Source organism: Callorhinchus milii, unplaced genomic scaffold (assembly GCF_018977255.1).
Source record: "Callorhinchus milii isolate IMCB2004 unplaced genomic scaffold, IMCB_Cmil_1.0 Scaffold1, whole genome shotgun sequence".
Classification (NCBI taxonomy): Eukaryota; Metazoa; Chordata; class Chondrichthyes; order Chimaeriformes; family Callorhinchidae; genus Callorhinchus; species Callorhinchus milii.
The window spans coordinates 41,280,971-41,308,446 of NW_024704742.1; the positions used below are offsets into that span (position 1 = coordinate 41,280,971).

Here is a 27,476-nt window from a genome sequence, read left to right on the forward strand (position 1 = left end):
AAAATGGCGGCCTCCATGTCGGGGATGTTCCAGCACCAGCCCCAGAGCCAGGCCCCGCCGCCCCCGCCCCCCGGGCTGCCCGCCCCGCGGGCCCCCAACACCCTGGTGGACGAGCTGGAGGCCTCGTTCGAGGTGAGCGTCCGTCTCAACTCACAGTTGGACCCGTGAAACCCGCAGTGCCTCCCGCGCCCGAGGGCCCCAACGGCAGCGTCCCCCCCCCCCCCCCCCCGGCCTCACCCCCCCCCCCCCACCCCCGGCCTCACCCACCACTGAGCAGTGACTGGAGCTGAGTACAGTATTACACTGTACACCACTGAGCAGTGACTGGAGCTGAGTACAGTATTACACTGTACACCACTGAGCAGTGACTGGAGCTGAGTACAGTATTACACTGTACAGTACTGAGCAGTGACTGGAGCTGAGTACAGTATTACACTGTACAGTATTGAGCAGTGACTGGAGCTGAGTACAGTATTACACTGTACAGTACTGAGCAGTGATTGGGGCTGAGTACAGTATTACACTGTACAGTATTGAGCAGTGACTGGAGCTGAGTACAGTATTACACTGTACAGTACTGAGCAGTGACTGGGGCTGAGTACAGTATTACACTGTACACCACTGAGCAGTGACTGGAGCTGAGTACAGTATTATACTGTACAGTATTGAGCAGTGACTGGAGCTGAGTACAGTATTACACTGTACAGTACTGAGCAGTGACTGGGGCTGAGTACAGTATTACACTGTACAGTATTGAGCAGTGACTGGGGCTGAGTACAGTATTATACTGTACAGTATTGAGCAGTGACTGGGGCTGAGTACAGTATTACACTGTACACCACTGAGCAGTGACTGGGGCTGAGTACAGTATTATACTGTACAGTATTGAGCAGTGATTGGGGCTGAGTACAGTATTACACTGTACAGTACTGAGCAGTGATTGGGGCTGAGTACAGTATTATACTGTACAGTATTGAGCAGTGACTGGGGCTGAGTACAGTATTATACTGTACAGTACTGAGCAGTGACTGGAGCTGAGTACAGTATTATACTGTACAGTATTGAGCAGTGATTGGGGCTGAGTACAGTATTACACTGTACACCACTGAGCAGTGATTGGGGCTGAGTACAGTATTACACTGTACAGTACTGAGCAGTGACTGGGGCTGAGTACAGTATTATACTGTACAGTATTGAGCAGTGATTGGAGCTGAGTACAGTATTATACTGTACAGTACTGAGCAGTGACTGGAGCTGAGTACAGTATTATACTGTACAGTATTGAGCAGTGATTGGGGCTGAGTACAGTATTACACTGTACAGTATTGAGCAGTGATTGGGGCTGAGTACAGTATTATACTGTACAGTATTGAGCAGTGACTGGGGCTGAGTACAGTATTATACTGTACAGTATTGAGCAGTGATTGGGGCTGAGTACAGTATTACACTGTACAGTATTGAGCAGTGATTGGGGTTGGGTACAGTATTATTATATTGTGCACAACAACAACTTGGATTTATATAGCGTCCTCCACACTGGACGACATCTTAGTGCTCTTCACAGTAACGGATCCCGGGTCGAGCCAGGAGGAGAAATTGACCAAAGGCCAGTTGAAAAGAAACGTCTTCAGCAGAGACCTGAAAGTAGGAAGAGAGGGGGCGAGGCGAAGAGAGTGAGGAAGGGAGTTTCAGAGCCTCGGGGCATAGTGGCTGAAGGGACGGCTGCCGAGGGTGGAGCGGAGGACTCGGTGGACAAGGAGGAGGCCAGACCTGGAGGAACGAAGGCAATGGGCAGTTTTGAGGAGAGAGGTCAGAGAGGTAGGGGGGTGCGGAGGAGTGGAGGGATTTGAAGACAAGGGTGAGGCGGTCTGAGACGCCGTCCGGCGTTGAGGGGACTATATAAATCCAAGTTGTTGTTGTTGATCTTGAAATCGATCCTCTCTGGGACAGGGAGCGAGTGCAGTCTGGCGAGGACTGGGGTAATCGGGGAGCGATTACCTCAGTATCATTATATTGTGCAGTATTGAGTAGTGAAGGGGCTGTGTATAGTATTATACTGTGCAGTATTGACTAGTGATTGGGATTGGGTACAGTATTATTACACTGTGCAGTATTGAGTAGTGATTGGGGCTGGGTACAGTATTATTACACTGCAGTATTGAGTGGTGATTGGGGCTGGGTACAGTATTATTACACTGTGGAGTATTGAGTAGTGATTGGGGCTGTGTATAGTATTATACTGTGCAGTATTGAGTAGTGATTGGGGCTGGGTACAGTATCATTATATTGTACAGTATTGAGTAGTTATCGGGATTGGGTATTGCATAATTATATTGTAAAACTCATTAATACTGAGTTACCGAGTATTTATTGGGTACTGGGTATGGATTATTACTGAAAGTTTGTTTATTAGTGAGTATTATTGAATAGCATATTACTGGATTGTGTGTTTCTGAGTATTTATTGAGTACAAGGTTTTGTATTATTGAATTTTTATTGGACACTAGGATTAGTCCAGTGGAGTATTTATAAATGCTTGCCAAGGTAGGATATTATCAAGACTTTATTGGGAACAGTGCAATACGTTAGGGATTTTGATTTCACCATTGAAGGGCTCTTGAAATGTTATCCGATATTCACTATATAAATTCAAGCTACTGATTTTATATCTTTGAATATTGTTAAATTTGAATCACTAATTGTAAATAATAATAATCCTTGCATTTGATATAGCGCTTTTCACGTCGGGAGGACGTCCCAAAGCGCTTCACAGAACACACTGTAAAGTGAATTGACTGTATATTTGTGGGCGAACGCGGCAGCCAATTGCGCACAGCAATGTCCCACAAACAGTCGTAGATTGAAAATGACCAATTTATTATTGTTTTGTTTTTTTGGAGGGATTATTATTAGGCGTGTGGAGTAAGGAAACTTACTAACACTAAATGTGTTTCTTGTAGGCATGTTTTGCATCATTGGTCAGTCAGGATTATGTCAATGGTTCTGATCAAGAAGAAATTCGAACAGGTGAGTATATTTCAACGGCGTTTAATAAAATTAGACCGTTAGACATTTGATCAGAAAACATTCTTCACACAGAAGGCTGTAAAAATATTGATGCATTTCTCAGATGATTGAATGGTCAGAATCAATTGGGATGTTTAACAGGGAGGTAAATGGATACTCGGGAAATTGTTATTAATTAACAACGAATACAGATATTTGCAATAACACCAAACCCAATAACATCACGAGTAAGGGGAAAAGGTGCATAAATGGGATTAAAAGATAACAATTATCTAATGTGTTTGAATCAATCCATAATAATTTCAAAACAAAGTAATCCATCTATCAAATGTGTTTCAATCATAAGACCATTTGTATCACAATTCAATTACTCAGTAAACTCTTTTGTATCAGATGAGTTGAAAGCTTTTTATATTGTCCTTTGTTACAATGTAACTTAATAGCATTGTAGACAAATTATCCATTATATATGAGGACTGAAGTAACATTAACTTTTGTTTATATCACAGCTTGACTCAAACACTTAACAATTGGAAGTGCTAGACACCAAAAAGAAATGGGAGGAATTTGGAGGGGTACCATAATCCATTCTTTAATGTCAAGGTATAAACAAAAGGAAAAGGTCTCTGTGAGACAGATTAGTTATTGTCTTCTGAAAGTCGATTCTCTCACACCAACAATCCGCTCGTCTTTTAGTGCTTTTTCACATGTCTGTTAGCAGTTTGTTTTAACTCCTTCCCTGCATGTAGCATGCCAGGAGGGTAAGCAAATGAACCAAGCATTTTTCTTGTTGACATCTTGTATATAAATGTTAACATTCTTGTGTAAATATGTTTGCTATTTTTCCATTAGGTGTGGAGCAATGCATACAAAAGTTTTTAGACGTTGCCAGACAAACAGAGTGTTTCTTTCTGCAGAAAAGACTTCAGCTTGCTGTGCAAAAACCTGAACAGGTCATTAAAGAGGTGAAGAGAGCTTGATTTTCTAAACCTTCTAGTTTACCATTTTTTGGATAAGTTAACCTTATTCTAAATTTTAAATCTGTGAGTGGTTGAAGCCAAAAAATCAATGTATTTAAGCGGAAACTTGATGTATACACGAGGGAGAAAGGAATAGAGCGTATCAGAGAGAGAGAGATGTGCGTGGAGTTTAAACACTGGCGTGGACTAATTGGGCTGAATGCCCAGTTTCCATGCCTTATCATTCTATGTAACAGAACCTCAGCAATCTCAGAACAAATGGGCCCCAAAATTGTGGGTTTCCTAAATGTTATTTTAGGAATGATTTTAGGAACTCTGCACTTCGCACTTTGCAAGTGAGAGACCTGAGTTCAATTCCAGGCAGAGGGCGAAACCTTGGGCAAGTTTCCTTACTCCACACAGAGCCTAATAATAATCCCTCCAAAACCAAACACAATAATAAATTGGTCATTTTCAATCTACGACTGTTTGTGGGATATTGCTGTGCGCAATTGGCTGCCGCGTTCTCCCACAAATATACAGTCAATTCACTTTACGGTGTGTTCTGTGAAGCGCTTTGGGACGTCCTCCCGACGTGAAAAGCGCTATATCAAATGCAAGGATTATTATTATTATTATTACTTCAGTCACCCCAGTCCTTGCTAGGCACAGAACTAATTGATATATCAAGCTCCTCACTCGTCTGCAGATCACATTCATGCCCTACCATCTTCCTATCTTTCCAACCTGCTCACACCACCACTCCTCTACCCAACCTCCACCATCATCAGCCACTACGCTCAAACCTCTGGAACTCTCTGCCTCAATTCCTCGTGTTGCCCCCTCTTTATCTGTCCAATTCACACCTGAAGACTTTCCTCTTTGATCATGCCTATGATCACTTCGTTTTTCTCCCTGGCTTGAGGTCGAACTCTGACATTATTAAGCACTCGGATGCTACCCTTATTGTTTGTTGTAGGGAATCAATGGGGGAAGGAAGAAGATTCAATACTCTGCACAAACTTTTCAATCCCAAGAACTATGCACAGCATTTTATCATCATAGATTTCTTACCTACAAACATAACATTGATTTTTTTTTAACAAAAAAAAATGTTTACTTTCCGGTTTTGAACAGTTCCAAAATGAATTATGCTTTACAGGATGTTTCCGAATTGAAAAATGAGCTGCAGAGGAAGGAGGCCTTGATTCAGAAACACCTCAGCAAACTGCGTCATTGGCAACAGGTCTTAGAAGATATCAATGTACAACCCAAAAAGCCATCTGAACTACCGCAGGGTCCTTTAGCTTATCTTGAGCAAGCTTCTGCGAACATCCCCGCTCCGATGAAGCAAACGTGAAAGCGATTTACAATGCGTGAGTCAGTTCGCAAACGGAAAACTCAGGTCTTCCCAAGTTTTCTGTTGTGGAGCGAAGTCAATCTCGAAGGAAGTGCCGAAGCACTTCAATGCAGAAACGCTTTTCCGTGACCTTCCGTGTAGTTTCCAGGCTGTCGGTAAAATTACCCGTCCGGTCGGATTAGTACCGCATTTCAGGCTGGAAAAAAAAAATGTAACCCTTCGCTTTATTTATATGCAATAAATGTTTTTGCGACCGATACACAACCGTGAGCAGTTAAAGCAGTTAGTGGAGTCCTGTAGCTCAGTGGTTAGAGCACTCGCTTTGCAAGCGAGAGACCTGAGTTCAATTCCAGGCAGAGGGCGAAACCTTGGGCAAGTTTCCTTACTCCACACAGAGCCTAATAATAATCCCTCCAAAACCAAAAACAATAATAAATTGGTCATTTTCAATGTACGACTGTTTGTGGGACATTGCTGTGCGCAATTGGCTGCCGCGTTCGCCCACAAATATACGGTCAATTCACTTTACAGTGTGTTCTGTGAAGCGCTTTGGGACGTCCTCCTGACGTGAAAAGCGCTATATCAAATGCAAAGATTATTACTATTATTATTATTATTATAATTAAAGGCGTTTTGACAGTTCCTTTTGACGCTTTTGGAAAAAAAAAAGCCGTGAACTCGAAACATTACCGGAGGGGGTCCCCCCCCCCCCCCCAAAAAAAAAAAGAGCCACTGATCAGAAAATCCGAAGAACTTGTCGAGTCCAAAAAAACGGCAAAGGGAATCGTCGTGAAGCGGCGGCTTCTTCTTCTTCTCTCTCTCTCTCTCTCTCTGTCGCTGCCATTTGTTTTTGTTTTTAAACGGCGGACACGGCAGCGAACGGCCGGAGCCGCGGCGGCGGAGAGCGGCGCGTGCGCGGCAACGTCGGGTCGCAAAGCACGACGGGAGGGCGAAGAGATTCAAATCCCATTGTCGTGGGAGCGAACCGTTGGGGGAGAGAGAGAGAGAGAGAGAGAAAAAAAAAGAGGGGCTCGAGCCGGAGAGAGGGAGAGAGACCGACACACGCTCTCCCCCCCCTCTCCCCCTCCCCACCACCGGCTCCATCTCCTCACTCGGTTCTCGGCCGCGAATGTTTTTTAAAATCTCTGTGTATATATATCTCCATTGCAAGAGGAGGAGGAGGAGGCGATGATACAGCGGCAGCAGCAGCAGCAGCAGCAGCAGGAGGAGGAGGGCCGGGCTCGGGCTCCCAGAGCCAACCTGGTCCGCACTTACGGCAAATGTCAAGTGCGGAGGGTCTGCAAATGGCTGAGTCCGACCCGCGACCATCTCTTCTCCAACTCCGACTCCGACTCCCCGAGCAGCCGCGACAGCGAAAGCAGCAGCGACCCTTCCTTCGTCGTCACGAAGCCCAAACGGTGAGCGCCCTCGGCGGGGGGTCGGGGGTGGGCGGGGGTGAGGGGGGGGTGAGGGAGAGACGACGGCGACCGCGGCGACCGTCGCCGTCGTGGACAGTCGTCCCTTCCGTTTGAGACGTCTCCGAGCGCTTCGCAGAATAGACCGTGAAGTGAATTGACCCGTCTGGTTTGTGGGTGAAATGCGCACAGCAGCGACCCCACAGACTGAGCAAATTATATATATAATTTATATATATATATAATATATAATTTATATATATATATATGTGTATAATTGAAGGGTGATTGAGGGCAACAGTCGAAGAGGAGGGGTCTCGAGACGGGTCTTGAAGGTGGGGAGGGAGCGGGTGAGTGGGGGGGACTGCGGGATGGCGTTCCAGAGGGCAGAGCGGCAAACGGACCGCCCGCCAATATGGTGGGGCGAGCGAGGCGGGGGACGTGAAGCAGGTCGGAGCCCGCTGAGCGGAGGGAGCGAGCAGGTAGGGAGTTGGGGAGGAGCGAGACCACGGAGGGCTTTGAAGGTGAGGACCAGGATCTGTTCGACCCTGAGCTGTCCTTTCTCCCTCATATCCGCGCCACAACTGGCACCGCCTTCCATCACCTCCGGAATATCGCCAGATTACGGCATTACCTCACCCCTCACGCTGCTGAAACCCTGGTCCACGCCTTTGTCACCTCAAGGCTGGACTATGGGAACTCTCTCCTCGCCGGCCTTCCCGCCACCTCCCTCCACAAGCTGCAGGTCATTCAGAACTCTGCAGCTCGTGTTCTGTCCCGCACCAGGCTTCGGGACCACATCACTCCCACCCTCGCTCGCCTCCACTGGCTCCCCATCCCCCAGAGGATTGATTTCAAGATCCTCATCCTCACCTACAAGGCCATTCACGGCCTTGCTCCCTCCTACCTCTCCAACCTACTATCCCCCTACCTACCTGCCCGTACCCTCCGTTCCTCTGGCTCCGGTCTGCTCCACATCCCCCGCCCCAATCGCCCTACCATCGGTGGTCGGGCCTTCAGCCTCTCAGCCCCCAGGCTCTGGAACTCTATCCCCCAGTGCCTTCGCCGCCTCCTCCCTTTCCTCCTTCAACATCAACAACAACATTCCATTTATAGCGCCTTTCACGTCGGGAGGACGTCCCAAAGCGCTGGACAGTTGGGTCAGGACCCGAGTTGGGGGGAAATGGTCAGGGGTCAGGGTGAGGGAAGGGAGGGAGCGAGGAGGGGTAGAGAGTCAAGAGGGGAGCTGAAGGCACGGTCAAAGAGCCCTGAGGAACACCGCACCGTGCGGGGGCTAGAGGAGAACCGTTTGTGGAGATGAAGTGAAGACAGTTTGAGAGATACAATCTGAACCATTCAAGGACAGAACCATGAAGGTTGAGGTGAGAGGAGCGGCGGTGGATGAGGATAAAATGGTCAAAGGTGTCGAAGGCAACAGAGATGTCAAGGCGGATAAGGAGGCAGAGGGAGCCCTGATTGGGGACAGAATGTAATTTGTTCTGCATTGTGGACAGCACGGAAAACCGATTGGAGGGGTTCATGAAGGGAGTGGCGGCAAAAGAAGGAGCGAAGCTAGGAAGCAACAGCTCGTTCCAGGACCTTGGAATGGGAAGTTGGAGATGGTGCAGTAGTTAGAGAGTAGCCTGGAAATGGGGGGAAGTGATGCCTCCTTGGAGATGAGACTTTCTTAAACTTCACTCAGTGAAGTTTCACTCACTTTCAGCTTCACTCAGTGAAGAGTTGCTTTACCCACTGATATATGGGTCTGGTTTAAGACGTCACAAAATTTTTCCATTTTTTACTGCTGAACCAGTTGCTGATTTTGACTCCTTTGACTCTGAAAGTTCTGTGTATTCTGGTTCTATTTGATTATTTATTCTATCTGAATAAATATCTATCTGAATAAATTCTGCTCACAAAATATGCAGTCAATTCACTTTACAGTATATTCTGTGAAGCGCTTTGAAATGTCTCAAAGACATAATAAGGTGCTGTATCAAATGCAAGGATTATTATTTATCTAAAGCACAGAAATTCTCTTCTTAAAAAGTATATTGTCAAGATCCTAATTATGTGATATATATCTTTTCAGACGAGGAAAGGTATCAAGCTGCTGTATAAATGCAAAAGTGGTAAAGAGAAGTGTTGGAAAGCGAAAGAATATCCAAATTTGCAAGAGGAAGCGCTCTGATCTTGGGAGAAAGGGGGATTCACATCAGGAAAACCATAGCCCTGTTTTCACAGAAGAACAAAGGCACGAAGATTTCATTTTTGCTGAAGACAAGGAAAATTATATTGCCCCCATTACTAGGTATCTGATGTTTTAGGAGATTCACATTATTGTGTTTTCATTTGAAAAAATGTCTTTTTAACACGACTGTCAACCTCATAATCGTGGTTATCCCTTTGTGGCATGAAAGAACGTAATATTGGAACATCAGAATGAAATCTAGCAAATATGTTTTTGAATAAATTATGTTGACAACATAGTCTGCATACATATTTAGGGCATTTACATATACTGTAATTCAAAAAATCTTAAATTTAAGTCTTGTCTTACACCTAGTTTTGGTTGTGTAAAATCAGTTTTTTTTTGAAGAAATCTCTTAAGTTTTTGTTTTTATTCAGAACTAGAATTGCAGTTAATTTTGTTCCGTCTGTGTGTTTAAGTGAGTTTTGAGAACCCAACTTTTAGAACAAGAAGATAGTACGTGTACATTTCCAGTGCAACAAAAGGCCAACTTCCAGATCATCACCAGGAGTTCATTTTGCAAAGGAAGCCTCAGATCTGTGACACATTTGTTAAAAGTGAGCTTTCACTCTAGTCAGGCACTTAATAATTGGGCTGTCCTGTACTTAGAACTAAAGTTTCTGTTTCTTAACTATACATATGTGTGATCTAAATTTAAATTGGGATTTGTGAATCAAAAACTGCCCAATTCAGATTTGGGTGGACATTTATAAAATATATAAATTCTATGTAGACAGAAGATGTTTTCTATTGCATCAATATTCACTCCTTTAATTTTCAAAGGTGAGCTGGGGCTGAAGTGAAAGGTGACTTAGGTAGACGATGTAATGTGAAAGAAACAGGACAAGAAAAAACACTTGTGGGAAATACAGTATAATTTCCCATTCCTTTGTCTTTCCACTATTCACCTGCCTGAACATTTGAAAAAACATACCATTGAATTTCAACAAACCTCCATAAATAGTTTCCTTTCATATGTGCGAATATTTAACCAAGTTGTAATTATATAATTGTTTGGCACAAACACTGAGAAATCATACATCACTTGCCAAGAAATCAAATATTGTTGAGGAGTGACCATTTTTGGCCAGTTTCTCTTGGTTCATAGTGGGCTTAACACTGCAGGTAAGTAGGTAAAATTAGGAGGATATTTCAAAACTAGTTAATTCTATAATTGCACTACCGATATTGAACTGCATAACCAATTGAAACAAGATTTCAGAGGTTTGAATGAAGAGCGCAAACATTTGTACAATAGTGTGGAGTTATTTGCTTCTCATTGATGTAAATATTGTCACTGCATTTTTTTAAATCTTCTCTTCCCTCCCTGTAAAAGGAATAAGGCAAAGCAAATGTTACAACATACTCAAAAGTTAAAATTTGTTACTTGTCGCCGAAAACTACGGAATCCAAAAACAGTGAATCAAGTTAAAAGCATCCAACCTCAAATCAAAAATGAGGTAAAGTCAAATCTCTATTTTTCACCAATACTTTAATCAGTTAAGTTTACAAATTTAAAACTACACTTTCAATTTGGCACATGTTGCTATATTGAGATATGTGACCATTTCACCATCAATATTTTGTTATGAATTTAGTTGTTAGGAGTCACTTGACTAGTTTTTCTGAAGCTTATGTCATTTAAATTAGCTATGAAGCATAGAAGAAAACATTTTTGTCCAGCAAATCTTTACAGTTTAAATGTAGTGTTTTTATTTTAAGTTAATATATACATTTAGTTTGTGTAATTTGTGAGGACCAGTTTCAGGGTTTATTAAAAAATGTATATTTTACTTAATTGTGCAGCTTAAAATGCCTTCACAAAATATATAACAAATTGAATTTATTTAGCAAATTGTAACAATTTATATTTGTAATCAACTGGGTATTTAAATATATACACATTAAATGTGTTTTTTTCCTTGCAGGTATTTTTGGGATCATCAACAGAGTTTTCAGAATCATTGATATATTTTGACAAACCACATGAGAACAACGATTGGATAAATTCAAGCAGTTGTCTCAGTTTTTCAAAAAAGCTGGACGGTTATCCACTTCAGACAAGCACACCCTCTTGCTCCACAAAGTTGAAAATAAAAGCACCACCAATGTGTGCAATTTCGTTCAATAGTTCGAACAATGATGAGTTTAAGAGCAAACTCAAACCTTTTACCATGGAAAGTATTGACCGTCCCAACGCAGTGGGAGCCTTTTGCCCCCGGAAGCACCTCCCCACTGAAGAATCGGAAAATAATTTACAATCCAAAAAGGAAATCAGGACGTATGGTTTTGCTATGGAGTCTAAATCAGTCAGTTTTATGGTATCAATGGAAAATTGTCAACATTCAGATCCAGTTCTTTCCCATTCCACTGAAACTCAGAAGATTGACTTGGCTTCTGTCCCACCTGGCGCTTCCGATGTGAGCAAAGAATTATTTACCGATGTCACTGAAGTAGTTGAGAACCCTTGTGAGGACGGTTCAGCTGAGAGACTTAATGTGAAGAAACTTGCAAGCAACATGTTGGCAAAGTCTGGAATGTCTTATACCACTTATGATGACCAGGTAACTGAACTGAAAATGTATCAAACTAAAGAACTTTCCAGAAAGGAATTTCAGTCTGTTGTGCAGTTAGACTGCGATTTGGTTCACAAGTACTTGCAAAGAAAGTTCTTTAAAGAAAATCCACAGACCAAAAGTAGGACAGCAGTCTCTCTTGCGGACGTGGTTTGTGAAGACAATTCATCCCGTGATGAAAATGAACTGCAATTTGTAGATTACTTAACAAGCAAGAAATTAATATTGCAAAAAGCTAGCAAGATAAGATGGGCACGATCTTTGGACTGGAAGGATCTGCAACCCCTTGTGTTGCTCAATCCATTTGAAATAGAGTGGCATTTAAACCAGAAGAAAATTTTTATCAGAAATCATGTAAAAGCAAGTCTGGGAGATGGTGCTTCTTGTGATCAACGGAACGAGAATAATTTTCAAGAAAAATACTCTGAGAATTTGAAGTTTCACGAAGTACACACAAATAGAAAAAATAGTGTTCAGGAATTAAATACTGACGGAGCATCTGGAGCTGATTCAAACTGTTCTGAACTGGTAATTGGCTCACCACACAGGCGAGCACTTTCACTTGAGAGTGACAGTTTTCTGAACGGAAATGGCATGTCAGAAGAAAAAAATGATGTCAGTGATTCTACCTCCAGCAGGTGTCGCAGACAGAACAAGAACAGGCATACTGGATCGATGTTTCAAGAAGATGTTGATTCAGTTGTATTCTCTGTGAACCAAACAAACAGGATTGATAATTCCCTAATTGGTTTGAACAGCGTTTCAGACGTACAACTGCATGAGGTGAAATAGACATTTGATTTGTAGATTTATTTTATCAATAGTCTGCCTTTGTAAACCTTGCATAGGGGTACACATCTGGTATTTATGTGCACACATAATGGTGTAATAGAAGATATGATGATAATAATCCTTACATTTGATATAGGGCCTTATCACATTGTCAAGATGTCATATATCGCTTCACAGGGTATACTGTAAAGTGTAGTGACTGTGTTGTGCGCGAAACGCAGCAGCCGATTGCGTACAGCAGTGTCCCACAAGCGGTGGTGGATTGAGTGACCAAGTTATTATTATTTTTGGAGGGATTATTATCCCTTATATATAGCATCTATGATGTGTTATTGATACTGTTCTTGAGATACGGCTGTGCCTGCAAGGACCGTTTTAATTGGTTAATTTTAAGTCTCCTGTGCATTGGTGGCAGTGTGGTTGCTATGGGAACATTTATTTAGCACATGATTTTGCCCAACACTTGAATGATGGGGAAACAGGCAATATAGTTTAAGCACTTAGTCAGCTATGATAAAATATGAATATTAGTCATGATTTGTGTTCTTTCATGGGCTGAATACCACCAGCCAATCCACGGTGTAAAATAATTTTGTGTATTGGGGTATCTCCTAGAAAAGGTCAAACATTTATTTATAAGTTTACTACTTTGAAGATATATTTTTATTTCCAATTGCAATGAGTAGCTGCTTTTGAACAGATGGAGTTCTGTTTGAGTGACATCATGAATAGCAGTGCTACCCACAGATATCTGCCGCCATTCATGACCTTACCAGCTAGTTATCTGCAACCAGTGGGTTTAAAGTATAAAACATAAAAGAAACTGGGAGGGCTCAGTATCATCAGAAACATTCGCATTTACTATTAAACATGTGCTTTCCTTTTGATTCAATGCATGAGGGATAAGGGAATAGAGGAATATAATAGGGGATAGAGAGGAGATTTAGTCCAATTGGAGCTCATTTCTGTAAGTAATGCATGAACCTTGGGCCAAATGGCCTGTTTTAGTGATGTCCAGTTCAGATGATAATAAATAATAATCCTTACATTGGTTTCGAAAAAAAACATTTAACTTTGGGGCCAGTTCAGCTCTGAGGAGACTGCACTTGGCCCCCGGCCCACCACCCCTCACACACACACACACCACCATGCTGAGTAGCTGATGTGGTTACTTTGAGGCTTGGGACAACAGGTTTGGAGATGCGCATTTATATATTTGGGGTTTGGTATCTACCTTCATTGGTTGGCAGTGAAGTAAGTAGGTGCTGGGAACAGGGATTCTTCCCACTCAATTCCTTTCAATCTTGCAATCCAAAGCCCTTTTGGGTAGGGTGGACAAACACCAGCGGTAGGAAGCTTGCAACACAGTGCTCTCAATTGCAAGCTATGCGGTTTCAGCTGATTAAACTCCAGCAGTACCCCGGTGCACACTCTGGGGTCCCCAAGCCTTTGCTGTTGCACTTAATACTCTACAGAATGAGGTAAGCATGATGTGTTCTTTCATGGAGACAGTCTGACTTCCATTTCAGGTTCAGGTAAATTGCCATCTGTAGGTTGCATAATAGGTACGTGGACCTCGGTATGAGTTGGATACTTCTAAGCATGGTGATAAGCACCATTGTGTGCTAGATACTCAGTAGATCAAGAAACATGGAGCTTCTGCAGAAGCTCTGTATGTCTAACTGGTGGTATCAAGGTTCATTGGATACGGCTGTTGTTTGAACTGTGGGCAGTTGGATGATGGCACCTGCTATCCACCGTGTAGGAGTTTGAATGTAATTATTAGATGTCAAATGACCAACTAGTGACTATCCTCCCTAGGGCTCAAGAGGTAAGCGGATGCTTCTTGCCTCTGAGCTGGCAACAAGGTGATGTATTTGACATCAGCATATTGGAATTGAGTTACCCTCTGTGGCAATCTTAGTAGTCTAGTTTCTGAGCGAGCTTAAGGTGGGTTCTTAGTGTTCCAAAGAATCGTTGATGATAGACCAGCTAGCCTAGCTTATTGGCAAGGCTCGGAGATGTATACCAACCACTGAGGACAGTGATTCTTCCCACTGAGCTCTTGTTGACTCTTCAAGCCAAAGCTTTACTGGGGAGGGTAGTCCAAGCTGGACAAGCAGCAGAAAGCTTGCTAGACAGTATTTGCAATGGCAAGCTATGTGTTTATAACCAGTTAACCAACAGTGTCCCAATGAACACTGGGTTCCCTAAGCCTTGAATTTTGCCAATCTGTTTGTGGAGATCTGTAGCGTGTTGGTTGGAGCACTCACATCGCAAGTGAGAGGACCTGGGTTCGATTCCCAGGCAGGTTGAAAACACTAGACAAGTGTACTTACTACACAGGCTTCTGTTTACCTAGCAATAAGTACGAATCCGGTTGTTAGTCGATTGGTGGATAGCTTTTCCGGGTGTAATAAACCCTTTTAAAAAATAATAATTATTTAAAAAATAATAACTTGATCTACGACTGTTTGTGGTACATTGCTGGACGCAATTGGCTTCTGTGTTTTGCCCAGAAAATATACAGTCAATTCACTTTACAGTATACTGTGAAGCGCTTTGAGACGTCTTGAAAATGTGATAAGACAAGGATTATTGTATTACATATATTATAATACTTTCCAGAATTAGGAAAGCGGGCTGAATGGCTTCAATGCACATTCCATTGTCGACACAGGGAATGCATATGTGGAACTCTAATTTGGATACTCTTAAACATGGCTAAAGGTTTCTGTGTGTCAAACACTTAGCTAACTTAAAAAAGTTCAAATGTTGCAACGTTTCCACAAGTGAAAATTAAGCCTAATTTTCTATTTGTTTTTGTGTGTTACATAACCTTTGATTTGTTTTTGTAGGAGAAGAAAAACCTACAATCAACTGTTGTGAACTCTTCATTATTTTCCTCCCCTCTGAGCTCACGTAACTGGTCAAAGTTCAAAGCAGCTCATTCAGTTCACAAAAATCACAAAGGTAATACGGGATTTTGTTAAGATAGTGGATATTAGTTTTAAAAGATCTTCTGTGGCTGAATGTGTAAATCTTTGTTTCTGATAGATTTACACCTAAATCAATAATACAGGTTGCATTTAAAAAAGTACTTTTAAGAGTAGAGGTTCTGCCATGCTTGAAATGGCAACTTGTCCTTACTCAACCTGCACGTCCATAGATGTCTTTGCCTCAGTTCCCTTTCCACCTGGCTTTGAAATGTTGCAGTATAAATATTAACATGGTTATTGAACTTATTGCTCTCCAGTGAAATGAAACTGATTAGTGATATTTGGAATTAGAGTTCACAGCAAATATAAGCTCTCATAGTTTTTATTCTGGCCCTTTGAATTGTGTGTCAGCCTGGCTTAGTTAGTAGTTCTCTTGCCTCGGAGTCAGAAGGTTGTGGGCTCAAGCCCCACATTGGAACTTGAACTCTCGCATAATCTAGTCTGTCACTCCAATGCAGTGTTGTGTGAGAGTTGCATTTTTGGAGGTGTTGTCCTTCAAGTGAGACAATAAATCTGTTCAGGTGGACGTTAAAGACCCCATGGCATTACTTGAAAAGAGAAAGGAGTTTCTCCTGGTGTCATGGCTAACAATCCTCCAAATAAAATTGGACATTTGTTTCATGGCTGTTTGTGAGTCATTACTGTGTCAAATGGGATGCTGTGTTCAACCACCTGTTTGTACTTTGAGACGTCATCCAGATATGAAAAGTGCTGTACCAAATGCAAGGGTTATTTCACCATTGGGCTTCTACATTTGGCTGACTGTGGCGCTGTGGCACCCTGCGTCACAGAGTACGCACAGAGCCAAGCAGCAGGAACAAAATAAAGAACACAGAACAAAGCTAAGCACCAGCAACAACAAAGTTACATTTTTAAAGCGCCATTCACGTCGGAGGGCGTCCCAGTGATTATAAATTATACATTTATATTTATCATGATACAGATGCGTAAGTGAAAATCAAACCTCTCAAGGATAAGTAAAAAATGCTAGCCAAAAGGGAGAAGGTCCATTAAATGAAACTGAAGAACAAAGTCCTCCCAGAGGAGTCCTCCCAGACGAGTATAGATAAAGATGAAATGTCTGTCTATGTGTCAATCTACATTCCATATTGGATCCTTTGGTTGCAAGCATAGTTACAACGGGTACAGCTAGAGTAAAATAAATCTAGAAATCAGGAACTTGTAATTGTTGTAACTAACTATTAAATGTATTTTTCCTTTTGCTAGCAATCATTACACCTTTGAAAACTGTTTGCACTATGTCATATCAACACAATCAGGAAACCCCACGCTCTCTACCAAAAGAAAAGGATACCGACCAAAATAATTTTCCTACTTCTGAGACCAACTTGGAATGGAGAACCGTTTCCTCTAAAACTTCAATTACTAATAGAATAAGAAGGACCAGAGTCTCCAGAAATTCCTTCTTGGTATGTATATTGATTGAGTGTATCAGTTTATGGAAAAAAATTACTGCAAATGTTGAAGTGTTATATAACAAAGTGAAAACTTAGCAATGTGCTTTATTTTTGATCACATAACATTTCAGCCGGAATCAAGTGAAAAATTCTGCCCGATGAAAGACTGATTTTCTAATTATACCTTTCCACTGACAGAAATATATCTAGTTCATTTTGTTTAGCGGTAGTGAGCCCAATTATTTTTATTGATCTCAGAGCTAGTATTTCAATGCCACTTCACAGTATACACGATGAATTACGTCAGTACCCTCTTTTTTAGCTGCACTGAATTACTCTCCACTTTTTGGAGCAATAAATGGAGAGCTGCAATCTTTAGGCCCAACTATTTTGGTGAAGCTTCGGGTGTAAGTTTTGCATTCCTAAACCTGTTGATAGATGAGTCGGAATTCCAATTTTTAGTGATGTGATTATCAACAGTGAGAATTGTGACAGAACATTCAGGAATGTCTGAAAATGAATCGCAAAGCTAACAACATTCTCTAACTGCAACCTGCAGTCCTTCCAATTCGCTCCTTCCCCTCATTAAAGGCCTATCTCGAGAATTTTATTGTGCTTTTGGTTATCTTTCCCCTCCCCACCTCTTCGCCTCCTAGCCCAAGCTCAGGTACCCAGCGGGCAGTGTGGAGCACTTTGAGATGTGAAAGACGCTGTATAAATGTCTGTTTTATTGTATATTTAAAAAATATATTCTACTGTTGAATTTTATAAAAAGGAATTTCAAATGCTTCATTCACTTGAAAATTGTTAATGGTTTTATATAGTTCAATATTTCCTTTGTTAACTGTCTACAGGACAGTGGGTCATCACTAATGCTGTTCCTCAGTAATGAACAGAGAGTATACCGGGAATGCCAGCAGGATCGACCCATCTCCTTCAAAGAATGCATACCACTGAGCAAGTTCAAGAAGTGTGACAAAATTGGAGAGGGAGTTTTTGGGGAAGTATTTCGGACTATAAATGATAATGGCGAATTCATGGTATTCAAGGTACTTATCAAAAGACTAAGAAAGACGAAGAAAAGAAAGTTTAAAGATGTTGATGATGAATGTTGATGAATTTAATTTTTAGAAGCAAGAATGTAATGCACACTACCTCAAAATATTCTTTTAATCTGTAATTTTAGGTTAACATTCAATCAATTTACTCCATCAGCAAGACTGAGGCCTTCCTGATTGGCTCGCGCCAGCGCCTCCGCACCTCAGGCACTGGCAGCATCCGCCTCCACGGCTGCACACTCAACCTCACTAAGCCAGTCAGGAACCTGAGTGTCTTGTTTGACCCTGAACTGTCCGTTCTCCCCCACATCCCGGCAGTGACCGGCACAGCCTACCAACCCCTCCGCAACATTGCCGGACTCCGCCACTGCCTCACCCCTCAGGCTGCCGAAACCCTCACCCACGCATTCGTCACATCAAGGCTTGACTATGGAAACTCCCTCCTCATCGGCCTTCCCAACTCTTCCCTTCACAAGCTGCAGATCATCCAAAACTCTGCAGCTCGTGTACTCTCGCACATCAGACTCTGTGACCCCATCACTCCCACCCTCGCCCGACTCCACTGGCTCCCCATCCCCCAGAGGATTGAATTCAAGATCCTCATCCTCATTTTTAAGTCCATCCATGGACTTGCCCCCTCCTACCTCTCTGACCTGCTGACTCCCTACCAACCTGCCCGCTCCCTCCGTTCAGCGGGCTCCGGCCTGTGCTTTCAGCCTCTGCCCCCACACTCTGGAACTCCATCCCACAGGCCCTTTGCCTCGCTTCCTCCCTTGCCTCCTTCAAGGCCAGTCTCAAGACCCTCCTCTTCGATCGTGCCTTCAGTCGCCCTCCCACCTCTCTGCCTTCCCTCACACCTACCCAACCCCTCCCCCATGCTCGGGCCGCGACAGCTGACTGTCCAGCGCCTCCCAACATGAAAGGCATTATATAAATGTAATTTTGTCACTTGTTGTCTAATACTAACATAAATATTGTATATATAGTAGCTGACTTGATTCTTTCTGTATGTCAATTCATGAAACTGTGATTGATATGCAGATAATTCCGATAGAGGGAGCGAAATATGTGAATGGTGAACCACAAAAGAAGTTTGAAGAAATTCTTTCCGAGATAATCATTTCAAAGTAAGTAGACTTTTTAGAATGTGTGTTTGTCAATTGTTAAACAAAAATATATTTGAAAGTACAGTAACCCCACGGCTATCTGGACCCCAAGTATCTGGGATGAGGAATTAGCCGCACCAGATCCGAAAAAGAAAAAATCCACGATTCAAAGGTCCACCCTGCGGTTTAAAACTCCTGCCGGTACACATGATGCCCATGGTTTGACACTATTGGTTGAGCCGAGGGCATCAACAGAGCGTCCGTGGTCAGTACAGAACTAGAGTTATCCTTTTGTTTATTTACAATTTCTTTTATTAGTTTATTTTAAATATTTGGGAGGATTTATTTTATTTATTTTAAATGTTAGGGATTAGCAACCAGCCAGAAAATCTGACTCACCGTACTGGATCTCCTCCATATTGGTCCGATTAGTTGGGGGTTTAGTGTATAAATTTCAATTAACAGATGCTCGTGCTGGGAGTAAAGTGCTGCTTAGCACTCTTATCTGCATCAAGGATTCACAGGTCTGGTACAATATGGATTAGATTTACAGTAATCTGACCTAACATTTTGCTTTAATCCCAGCCTCCGAGAAGCTTCATCAGTGTATTATTTCCATTTTTATGCAAAGGATTCAGTTTTGCGTCTGTATTGTAGACCACATCGTGAGCAGCGAATACAGTATCCTATATTGGTGGAAGTATAGGTAAATCGCTGTTTTAGCCGGAAGCAGCGTTTGGGGCCCTGGACAGTGGGTGGGGGAAGGAGGTGAACAGATGGGTGTTGTATCTCCTGCATTGGCATGGGAAGGAGAGCAGGTGTTAGTGGCCTTGGAGGAGTGGAACAGGGAGTGACGGAGGGAGCAGTCCCTTTGGAATGCTGAGAGAGTACGGGATGGAATAATTTGTTTAGTGGTGGGATCACGCTGGAGGTGGTGGAAATGGTGGAGGATTATCCATTGAAAGTGGAGACTAATGGGGTGGAAGGTGAGGACTAGGGGCACCCTGTCACGGTTCTGGGAGGAGGGGGAAGTGTGAGAGCAGAGGTGCGGGGAATAGGATGGAGAGGGTCGAGGGCCCTACCTACCATGATAGAGGGGAATCCTTGGCGAAGGAAAAAGGAGAACATTTCAGAAGCTATGGTGTGGAAGATGGCATTGTCAGAGCAGGTGTGGCCGAGGCGGAGAAACTGGGAGAAGGGAATGGAGTCTTTACAGGAAACGGGGTGAGAAGAAGTGTATTCGAGGTAGCTCTGGGAGTTGATGGGCTTATAGTAGATATCCGTGGATAGTCTATGCCCCGAGATGGAGATCAAGAAGTCGAGGAAGGGAAGAGTGAGAGATGGACCATGTGAAGGTGGGGGAGGGGTGGAAGTTGGAAACAAAATTAATGAAATTTTCCAGCTCGGGGCAAGAGCAGGAAGCATATCACTGTACTGGAAGAATAATTCAATGTATCCTACAAACGGCAGGCATAGCTGGGACCCATGCGGGTTTCCATAGAAACACCTTTTATTTGGAGGATGAGAGTGGAGTCAAACCAAATGTTGTTCAATGTAAGAACAAGTTCAGGCAGGCGGAGGAGGGTGGTGGTGAATGGAGACTGGTTGGGCCGCTGTTCCAGGAAAAAATGGAGATGTGGACATGTGACAACGGAGATCTTACTTATCTTATTTATGTTGGGCCTTTTGAGCCTTCAGAAAGAGGAGGCTATTTTTGATCTGGGTTCAAATCCAGATCCCGGAAGTAAGAGAACTTCATTCTTTATAATACTGCCACCTAATACTAACCAGATTTGGTGTTTAATAATTTTATCCATTTAATTTTAAATGAGAAAAAACATCTTTCACCCCTTAGGAAACTGCATCAATTGAGTGAAGAAGGAGAAAACCACACTATTGGATTCATTTCTTTGCATAAGTAAGTGCATTTATTGGCCATAAACGTTTCATTTGAAATCTACAGATGTGTACATTTTCCAGTACTACCATTATGAGTTAAATGTGAATTGGCTTTTTTTTAAAAGTAAGCAGTGTCCTTGAAGAATCTTAGGCTGTTTCTTACAAAATATGTAGATCTAAAGAATTAGGGCCTCCTCGAAGCCTTTATTCACATTGATGGTATTCTCGAGAGAATATGCGGGCACGGTCAAACATTTGACTCTTGCAAATGCAGCACTCCAAGATTAACATAATAATGCAGCAGAACAACCTTTATGCAGTGTAATGGTTAGAGCAGGAATTTTTTTTAAAAAAGACTGCCTTTGCCATTCGGTGTAAAAATAACAGTAATATTTATATAGTGACACAGAGCGCTAATACAGCAGAGCTCAATGCCAAGCTGGAGAGACAGGAGAGTTTCTTTCAAAATTTTGAGGATCAAAAGTTTTCTAATGGCCCTGACATAACCACATAAGCTACAGTTGTGGTATCCTGTAGTTTCGTGGTAGAGTGCTTGCCTTACAAGCGAGAGGAACCGGGATTGATTCCTGGGCAGAGCAAAACGTTGTTCATCTTTGCTTATTCCACACAACTCTGTTTACCTAGCAGTAAGTAGGAACCTGGTTTTAGTCGATTGGTGGATCACTTTTCCAGGGATAGTAATTCCTTCCAAAAATAAATAAATAATAATAATACTTTGGTCACTGAATCCATGACTGTTTGTGGGACACTGCTGTGCGCAATTGGCTGCCGTGTTTCGCCCACAAAATATAAAGTCAATTCACTTGATAGTATATTTTGTAAAGTGCTTTAAGACGTCTTGAAGACATGATAAGGTGCTATATCAAATGCAAGGATTATTACTATCATTAGTTTTGACCCAGTTTTGTTGATAGTAGAGGGAGAAAACCGAAAGTGATGTATGGCTTCTACCAAAATTATGTATAAAAATAAAGCTGTACTGTGTAACATGGAGTTTTAAATCTTTTTTCAGTGATGCATTCATTGATTCTTGGTTTAGCTGCAGTCACCCCTGCAATCATTAGCTTTTAGATCCATCTCCACTATAGCTTTGGCTTTTGAAGCTGAATCTTAACCAAAATGAGTGAGGCTGACATTTACATTAGCAAGTTCTTGTTTTGCAGTGTATATTGCGTCAAAGGTTCTTACCCTGGGGAGTTACTTAAAGCTTGGGACAACTATAATCAAACTAAAACCTCTGAAAATGACCGCCCAGGTAAGATATTGGTTGCTTTATTTCTGCAAATTTTACTATTTTATTTTGTAAAAGTTACTTCTATTAAACCCTGGTGAAGGGTAAAAGCTCTCAGTCTAGTATCGCAAAGTTTAAAAGAGAAGACAACCAAGGAGTATGGGTTAATGAAGGAGGTAAAGAATCGTCTTGAGGTCCTGGAAAAGAATGCTTAAATAAAAGGCAGTGTTATCGAGGAGGCGAAAGAAGAGCCTGTGTGACAGCAAATTTGAATCTTGGGAGGAGCAAAAGAGGAAGTGAACAGAATTAACAACCATATTTATTTATGTATATTGGAGAAATACAGGAAAGCTTAGGGTCAGAGGTGAGAAGGATCGCCTGTATACTTTTTTTTAACAATTTTTCAATGGAAAGTGTAAACAAAGTTTCTTTAACACAGTTTCAGCAAATGAGGAATTAATGAACATTAATCTAATCAAAAAAGATGGTAAAGATTAAATAATCAAGCCATTCCACTTCAAACTGAATTAAACTTTAGTATGCAATTTGAAGGAAATTTATGACTGAAACCGAGTCATCAGTAAAAGAATAAAGGGGTTAGCTTTAGTGGAAGTAGGATATATCTAGCATAAATAGGATATTTCTCAAATGACAAGAAAATTAGATAGCCATGCGCATACCTGTTCTGAAAGCATCATTGTTTGGAAGTGCATAATGCCAGACTGTCAGATATTAAGGTATGAAAAACACATTTTCCAAAGCAGTTTAGGAGATGCATAACACAGACAAGCTCACCTGAGGTGTACATCATGTTTATAGTTATGCTGGCTATTCTGGGTTAGGACAGTTTTCGTGGGCATGGATAAATTGAGAACTAATCGCTGCTCCCTTAATTTTAAGAAGTACAGATTAAAAATTAATGGGTGGTAGTTTGTCAAGTAAAAAGTAAATTGGACAAGTGGTTAATTGGAGGCATTTACTAACATCATGTTGTCTCCCAAACAATTCCTCTAATATAAAGCAGGAATTTTGTTTGGCTGAATGAGAAGATGACAATTAATTGTTTGCAAAAGATTTAAAGAATGAGAATTGATATATTCTTGGTTCTCAGAGGTTTGCTTTTGTCTTACAGTTTCCTGCTGCCTATCCCACACTGTTTTACTGTCATTTCTAATCTGCAAGAAACTACAGATAATCAACTGGGGAATTAAATAACCTCATAGTCAAATCCTTGAACTGCCAGAAAAACCAATTAGAATATTTGAACTTGGATTTGTAAAAACTCACTAAAAACATTAGAGTTACACATATAGCATTCAAAATCTTTCTAATATTCTAGTTTCTGATACAATAACAATTCTCAACAACTTTTGTATTTGTGATGTTTGTTTCACTCAATGGTAATTTGGAATATTTAAAACTAGAAAATTGAGAGATTTTTTTAATGTTCTGATTGAAAGTGGGGATAAAATTAAAATCTAAAATGTTGCAACTGACAGATTGAAAGTATCAGTAATAATTTCTGGTTGAATGGATCTTTGTAATTTCATTAAATGATCACAATTAAAACATTGTTCAATAAGATATTTGTTTTTCTTTTAGATGAATCTAAGGATGAGCAACTTTACATGATTTTTGAATTTGAATTTGGTGGTTGTGATCTAGAAAGTATGAACACCAAGGTAATGTTTTGAGACATTCAATATAGATATACAGTTCTTCATGTATTTGTTGCTCAAATGTATTTAATTGAACTGTTCCAACAGATTCCTTCCATTGAAGTAGCAAAGAGTGTATTACATCAAATAACTGCTTCCTTGGCTGTGGCTGAAGTGGCTTTGAATTTTGAACATCGGTAAGAGAAACAAACTTCAATTCATTCTGTCCGATTTATTTTGTGTAGAATAAGAAAAATGTTTAAAATTGAACAGTGCTTATTTTGGATAGGTGGGTGCAGAGTCTGAAATAAGGCTGTGTGTTGTGTTTCAAAAACTGTTTTAGTATTGCAGAGCTCGAATCTTGTTTCTTTTATGTTACTATGTGACTTTTGTTTGAATTTAATTTCAGAGACTTACACTGGGGTAATGTTCTCATCAAGCGAACAGCTCTAAAGCAGATTGAATACTGTTTGGCTGGTACAACTTACAAGATTGACACTCATGGGTTTTTAGCTAATATCATTGATTATACTCTATCAAGAGTGGGAACAGGTCAGTGTGTGCAAATATATTTTTATACAGCAATACGTGAAGTTGGGCTGAATTTTCAGTCACCGTTACCCATTGCACCTTGGTGATGTATGTATTTGGGGAAATTCCCATTGCATCGCTAAGAATCTTCCATGCAACACGCACCATTATTCCGCATTAAAATATTATTAAAATGCTAGCCTGTTATTTTTATATAAATATATTCCCTATTCATCCTGTAAAATATTTCTTACACTCCGTTTCCATTCTGTTTCTGTAACTGGTGATTTCTGGCACTTTCAAAAGAGATACAATATGGAGGTCACTTTCTATTATTTGTGTCTCTTTGGGAAAACAAATCTTATCTAGCTAGAAGGAGGAGGTTTCGGAAAACACATTTGTTGTGAACACATGGCCTGCATGTGTTTCAGTTTTCTTATAACTCTTTCTTCCCCCCAACTTTCTTCCCTCCAAGTGGAGTCCTGTAGCTCAGTGTTTAGAGCACTCGCTTTGCAAGTGAGAGACCTGAGTTCAATTCCAGGCAGAGGGCGAAACCTTGGGCAAGTTTCCTTACTCCACACACAGAGCCTAATAATAATCCCTCCAAAACCAAAAATAATAATAAATTGTTCATTTTCAATCTACGACTGTTTGTGGGACATTGCTGCACGCAATTAATTGACTGCCGCGTTCGCCCACAAATATACAGTCAATTCACTTTACAGTGTGTTCTGTGAAGCGCTTTGGGACGTCGTCCTGACGTGAAAAGCGCTATATCAAATGCAAGGATTATTATTATAACTCCCTTGTAGATTTGCTGTTGTGGTTTATAATGCGATTAGTCTTAGAGAGACTTAATTGTAACATTTTACTCACCGCACAGAATATTTATCTCTATGTAATATGTACAAGCAGCATAACTAACACTATGTATTTTTTGACTTTTTTGCCAGATGGTGTCCTGCACTTCTGTGATCTCTCCAGTGAGACTAGTTTTTTTTGTGGTCAAGGAGATTATCAATTTGATATATACCGAAAAATGAGGGAGGAAAATTTGTAAGTAACTGCACTATTTAAAGAATTGAAATTTGTGGCGCAATCTAATACATAATGCAGCTTTTCCCTATTTGATCCCAGCCTGGCAAGATACTGATGGGTTTTCAGATTAATAAACCAGATTAATACATTTTATAAATCAGTTTAGTACATGTTAATGCTGAATCAGATTAGTACATGCTATTACAAATTCAAGTTTAAAGATTTTGCCTTTCAAACGTTCAAATGTTTTCCACTTTTCAACATTTCTTCCCTACATCCACCTCAACAGTAATAGTGCAGTATAGGATGTGCACAAATTATTTTTAATTGAATCTCTTTATAGATATTCCATCAGTACTATCAGTTATAAAACTATAAGAAAAATTACTCAGTATTATTTAATGTAATACTGTTACATGGCTTTTATATATATTTTCCCTTATTAGCTTGTTTTACCGTAAGGTCCTTTATATTTGCACAGTGAAATTCAAACGTTCTATAGTATATCAGAGTAGCAGTTAGATTGAATTGCTTCAGCAAACTTCAGAGGAGCCCATTATAACGATCCATAAAATCCAAACCCATGCTATTGAGAGGCAAGATAGCAGCTTTGACTGTGCATGTATTCCACTAGCACCTTTTACATTGGACAGTTTGTCCGTTCAAACCTATCTTTTTCAACCATCTTTCCCCTCTCCTCATCAATCTCCCGATCCTTCTCTCCCCACCTGTTCAGGCTCAAGTCAGTTGTGTGAAACATTTTGAGAAACCCTTGACATGCGCATGTGTGATGAATAATTGTGCTATAAGTGAGTTTGTACTATAGTGAAGTGTGTTACAACAGGGCAACACTGTAACAACAAATGTCATTCAAAAAAGTGATTTTTTACATTTTACAGTTCAATTAATAGTTGAAAAATTCACATAGTTGCCACAATCTTTTGTTTATTTCTACACGTGTTTGATATTTCAAATTGATTCCTCTCTGTGGGTTGCAATCTGGCGTGCAGTCCAGAAATCCTCAATAAGAGTACCTTCAAAAATGCTTTCTTGTAAACCGATTTTGAAACTTGCATGCCTATGTTTTTTTCTTATTTCTTAGCAACAAGTGGTCTGACTACAACCCACACTCAAATGTGTTGTGGTTGCATTACCTAGCTGAGAAAATGTTAAATATGAAGTACAAGAAAAGAGCCAAAATCGCCCTCAAGACACGTAAAGAAAAATTTGAGGAGTTCTTGAATGAAGCTCTGAAGTATCAGTCTGCTGAAGAGCTATTGCATTCAAATTTCTTCTTTCAATAAAACGGCAAGCATACTTTGATACGTTGGGATCTCTGATCTGCAGAAATTTTATTTCCTTTTACTTAAATGTAAACAGTTTTTATTTTTTTCTAAATAAAGTTATTGAAAACAATTGTAAAATATTTTGTACTACCAAAATTACATTCCTTTGTAAAGCTGCCATGTAATATTTCTACAATAATACTAAACAAGATCTTTGACACGTTGTTTAGTTTATAATTTATTTCTAAAATGTTTAATTCTCTGAATTAGTGATAAAAAGAAATCTTGTACCAGCAGAATAGTAGAGATAATAATTGGGATAGTTGTAAAATAATTGTCTCAACATTTTTCCTTTCAGTCTTAGAATAAATCCAGTGATTTGGGCAAGTTTCCTGATTCAATATGCCTCTGTTTACCTAGCAGTAAGTAGGCACCCGGTTGTTCTGTTGGTCGTTTTGTACAATATTGGTAGAAACTAAACCAGATTTATTCAGTGTGTGATGGAGCATCTCAATCTAGATGGATCATATTTGTGGCCTTAGATGTCGAATAGGCCCACCTATTCTGCAGTCTTCTGAGTTGCACCACATCAATTTCCTTAGATTTAAAGCCTTTATTAAATCACTGCAAATATCCTTTCCTCCTGAACTCGCCCGGTCTCCTACGGAATACCCCAAAGTTCCATTGGCCCCTTTTCCTTGTTTACATGTGCTCCTTCTTGGTGATGTCATCCGCAGACATGAAGCCAACTTCCACATGTAGGTGGACGACACCCAAATCTACTTTACCTGCAGCCACAACCCCAGGCCTACCGATGTTTTGTCCTCTTGCTTGTCAGATATCAAAGCCTG

The 27,476-nt window shown here is 41.0% G+C and overlaps 2 protein-coding genes across 2 annotated transcripts; both read left to right on the top strand.

Moving 5' to 3' along the window:
- med28 (mediator complex subunit 28) lies at nucleotides 1-5,602 on the top strand. The gene is given in 4 exon segments (NM_001292550.1): nucleotides 1-132; nucleotides 2,961-3,027; nucleotides 3,880-3,992; nucleotides 5,149-5,602. Coding segments are annotated over 4 exon segments (507 nt in total). The 5' UTR covers nucleotides 1-3; the 3' UTR covers nucleotides 5,347-5,602.
- A 932-nt stretch (nucleotides 5,603-6,534) lies between these two features.
- haspin (histone H3 associated protein kinase) lies at nucleotides 6,535-27,005 on the top strand. Its single transcript, XM_007889026.2, has 15 exons — nucleotides 6,535-6,764; nucleotides 8,854-9,072; nucleotides 10,349-10,472; nucleotides 10,941-12,371; nucleotides 15,239-15,353; nucleotides 16,607-16,809; nucleotides 17,652-17,846; nucleotides 18,897-18,982; nucleotides 20,817-20,879; nucleotides 22,045-22,136; nucleotides 23,715-23,794; nucleotides 23,879-23,967; nucleotides 24,180-24,322; nucleotides 25,255-25,357; nucleotides 26,442-27,005. The coding sequence occupies exons 1-15, from the start codon at nucleotides 6,535-6,537 to the stop codon at nucleotides 26,641-26,643; spliced, it is 3,375 nt and encodes a 1,124-aa protein (XP_007887217.2). The 3' UTR covers nucleotides 26,644-27,005.
- Nucleotides 27,006-27,476: the final 471 nt, after the last annotated feature.

What these genes read in the sequence shown, in the direction of transcription:
- haspin (XM_007889026.2), top strand. Translation starts at nt 6,535, where the DNA reads ATGATACAGCGGCAGCAGCAGCAGCAGCAGCAGCAGGAGGAGGAGGGC. An exon ending in CTCTGAAAATGACCGCCCAG is followed by an intron (nt 22,137 to 23,714) that starts GTAAGATATTGG and finishes TTTTTCTTTTAG; the next exon opens with ATGAATCTAAGGATGAGCAA. An exon ending in GCTTTGAATTTTGAACATCG is followed by an intron (nt 23,968 to 24,179) that starts GTAAGAGAAACA and finishes ATTTAATTTCAG; the next exon opens with AGACTTACACTGGGGTAATG.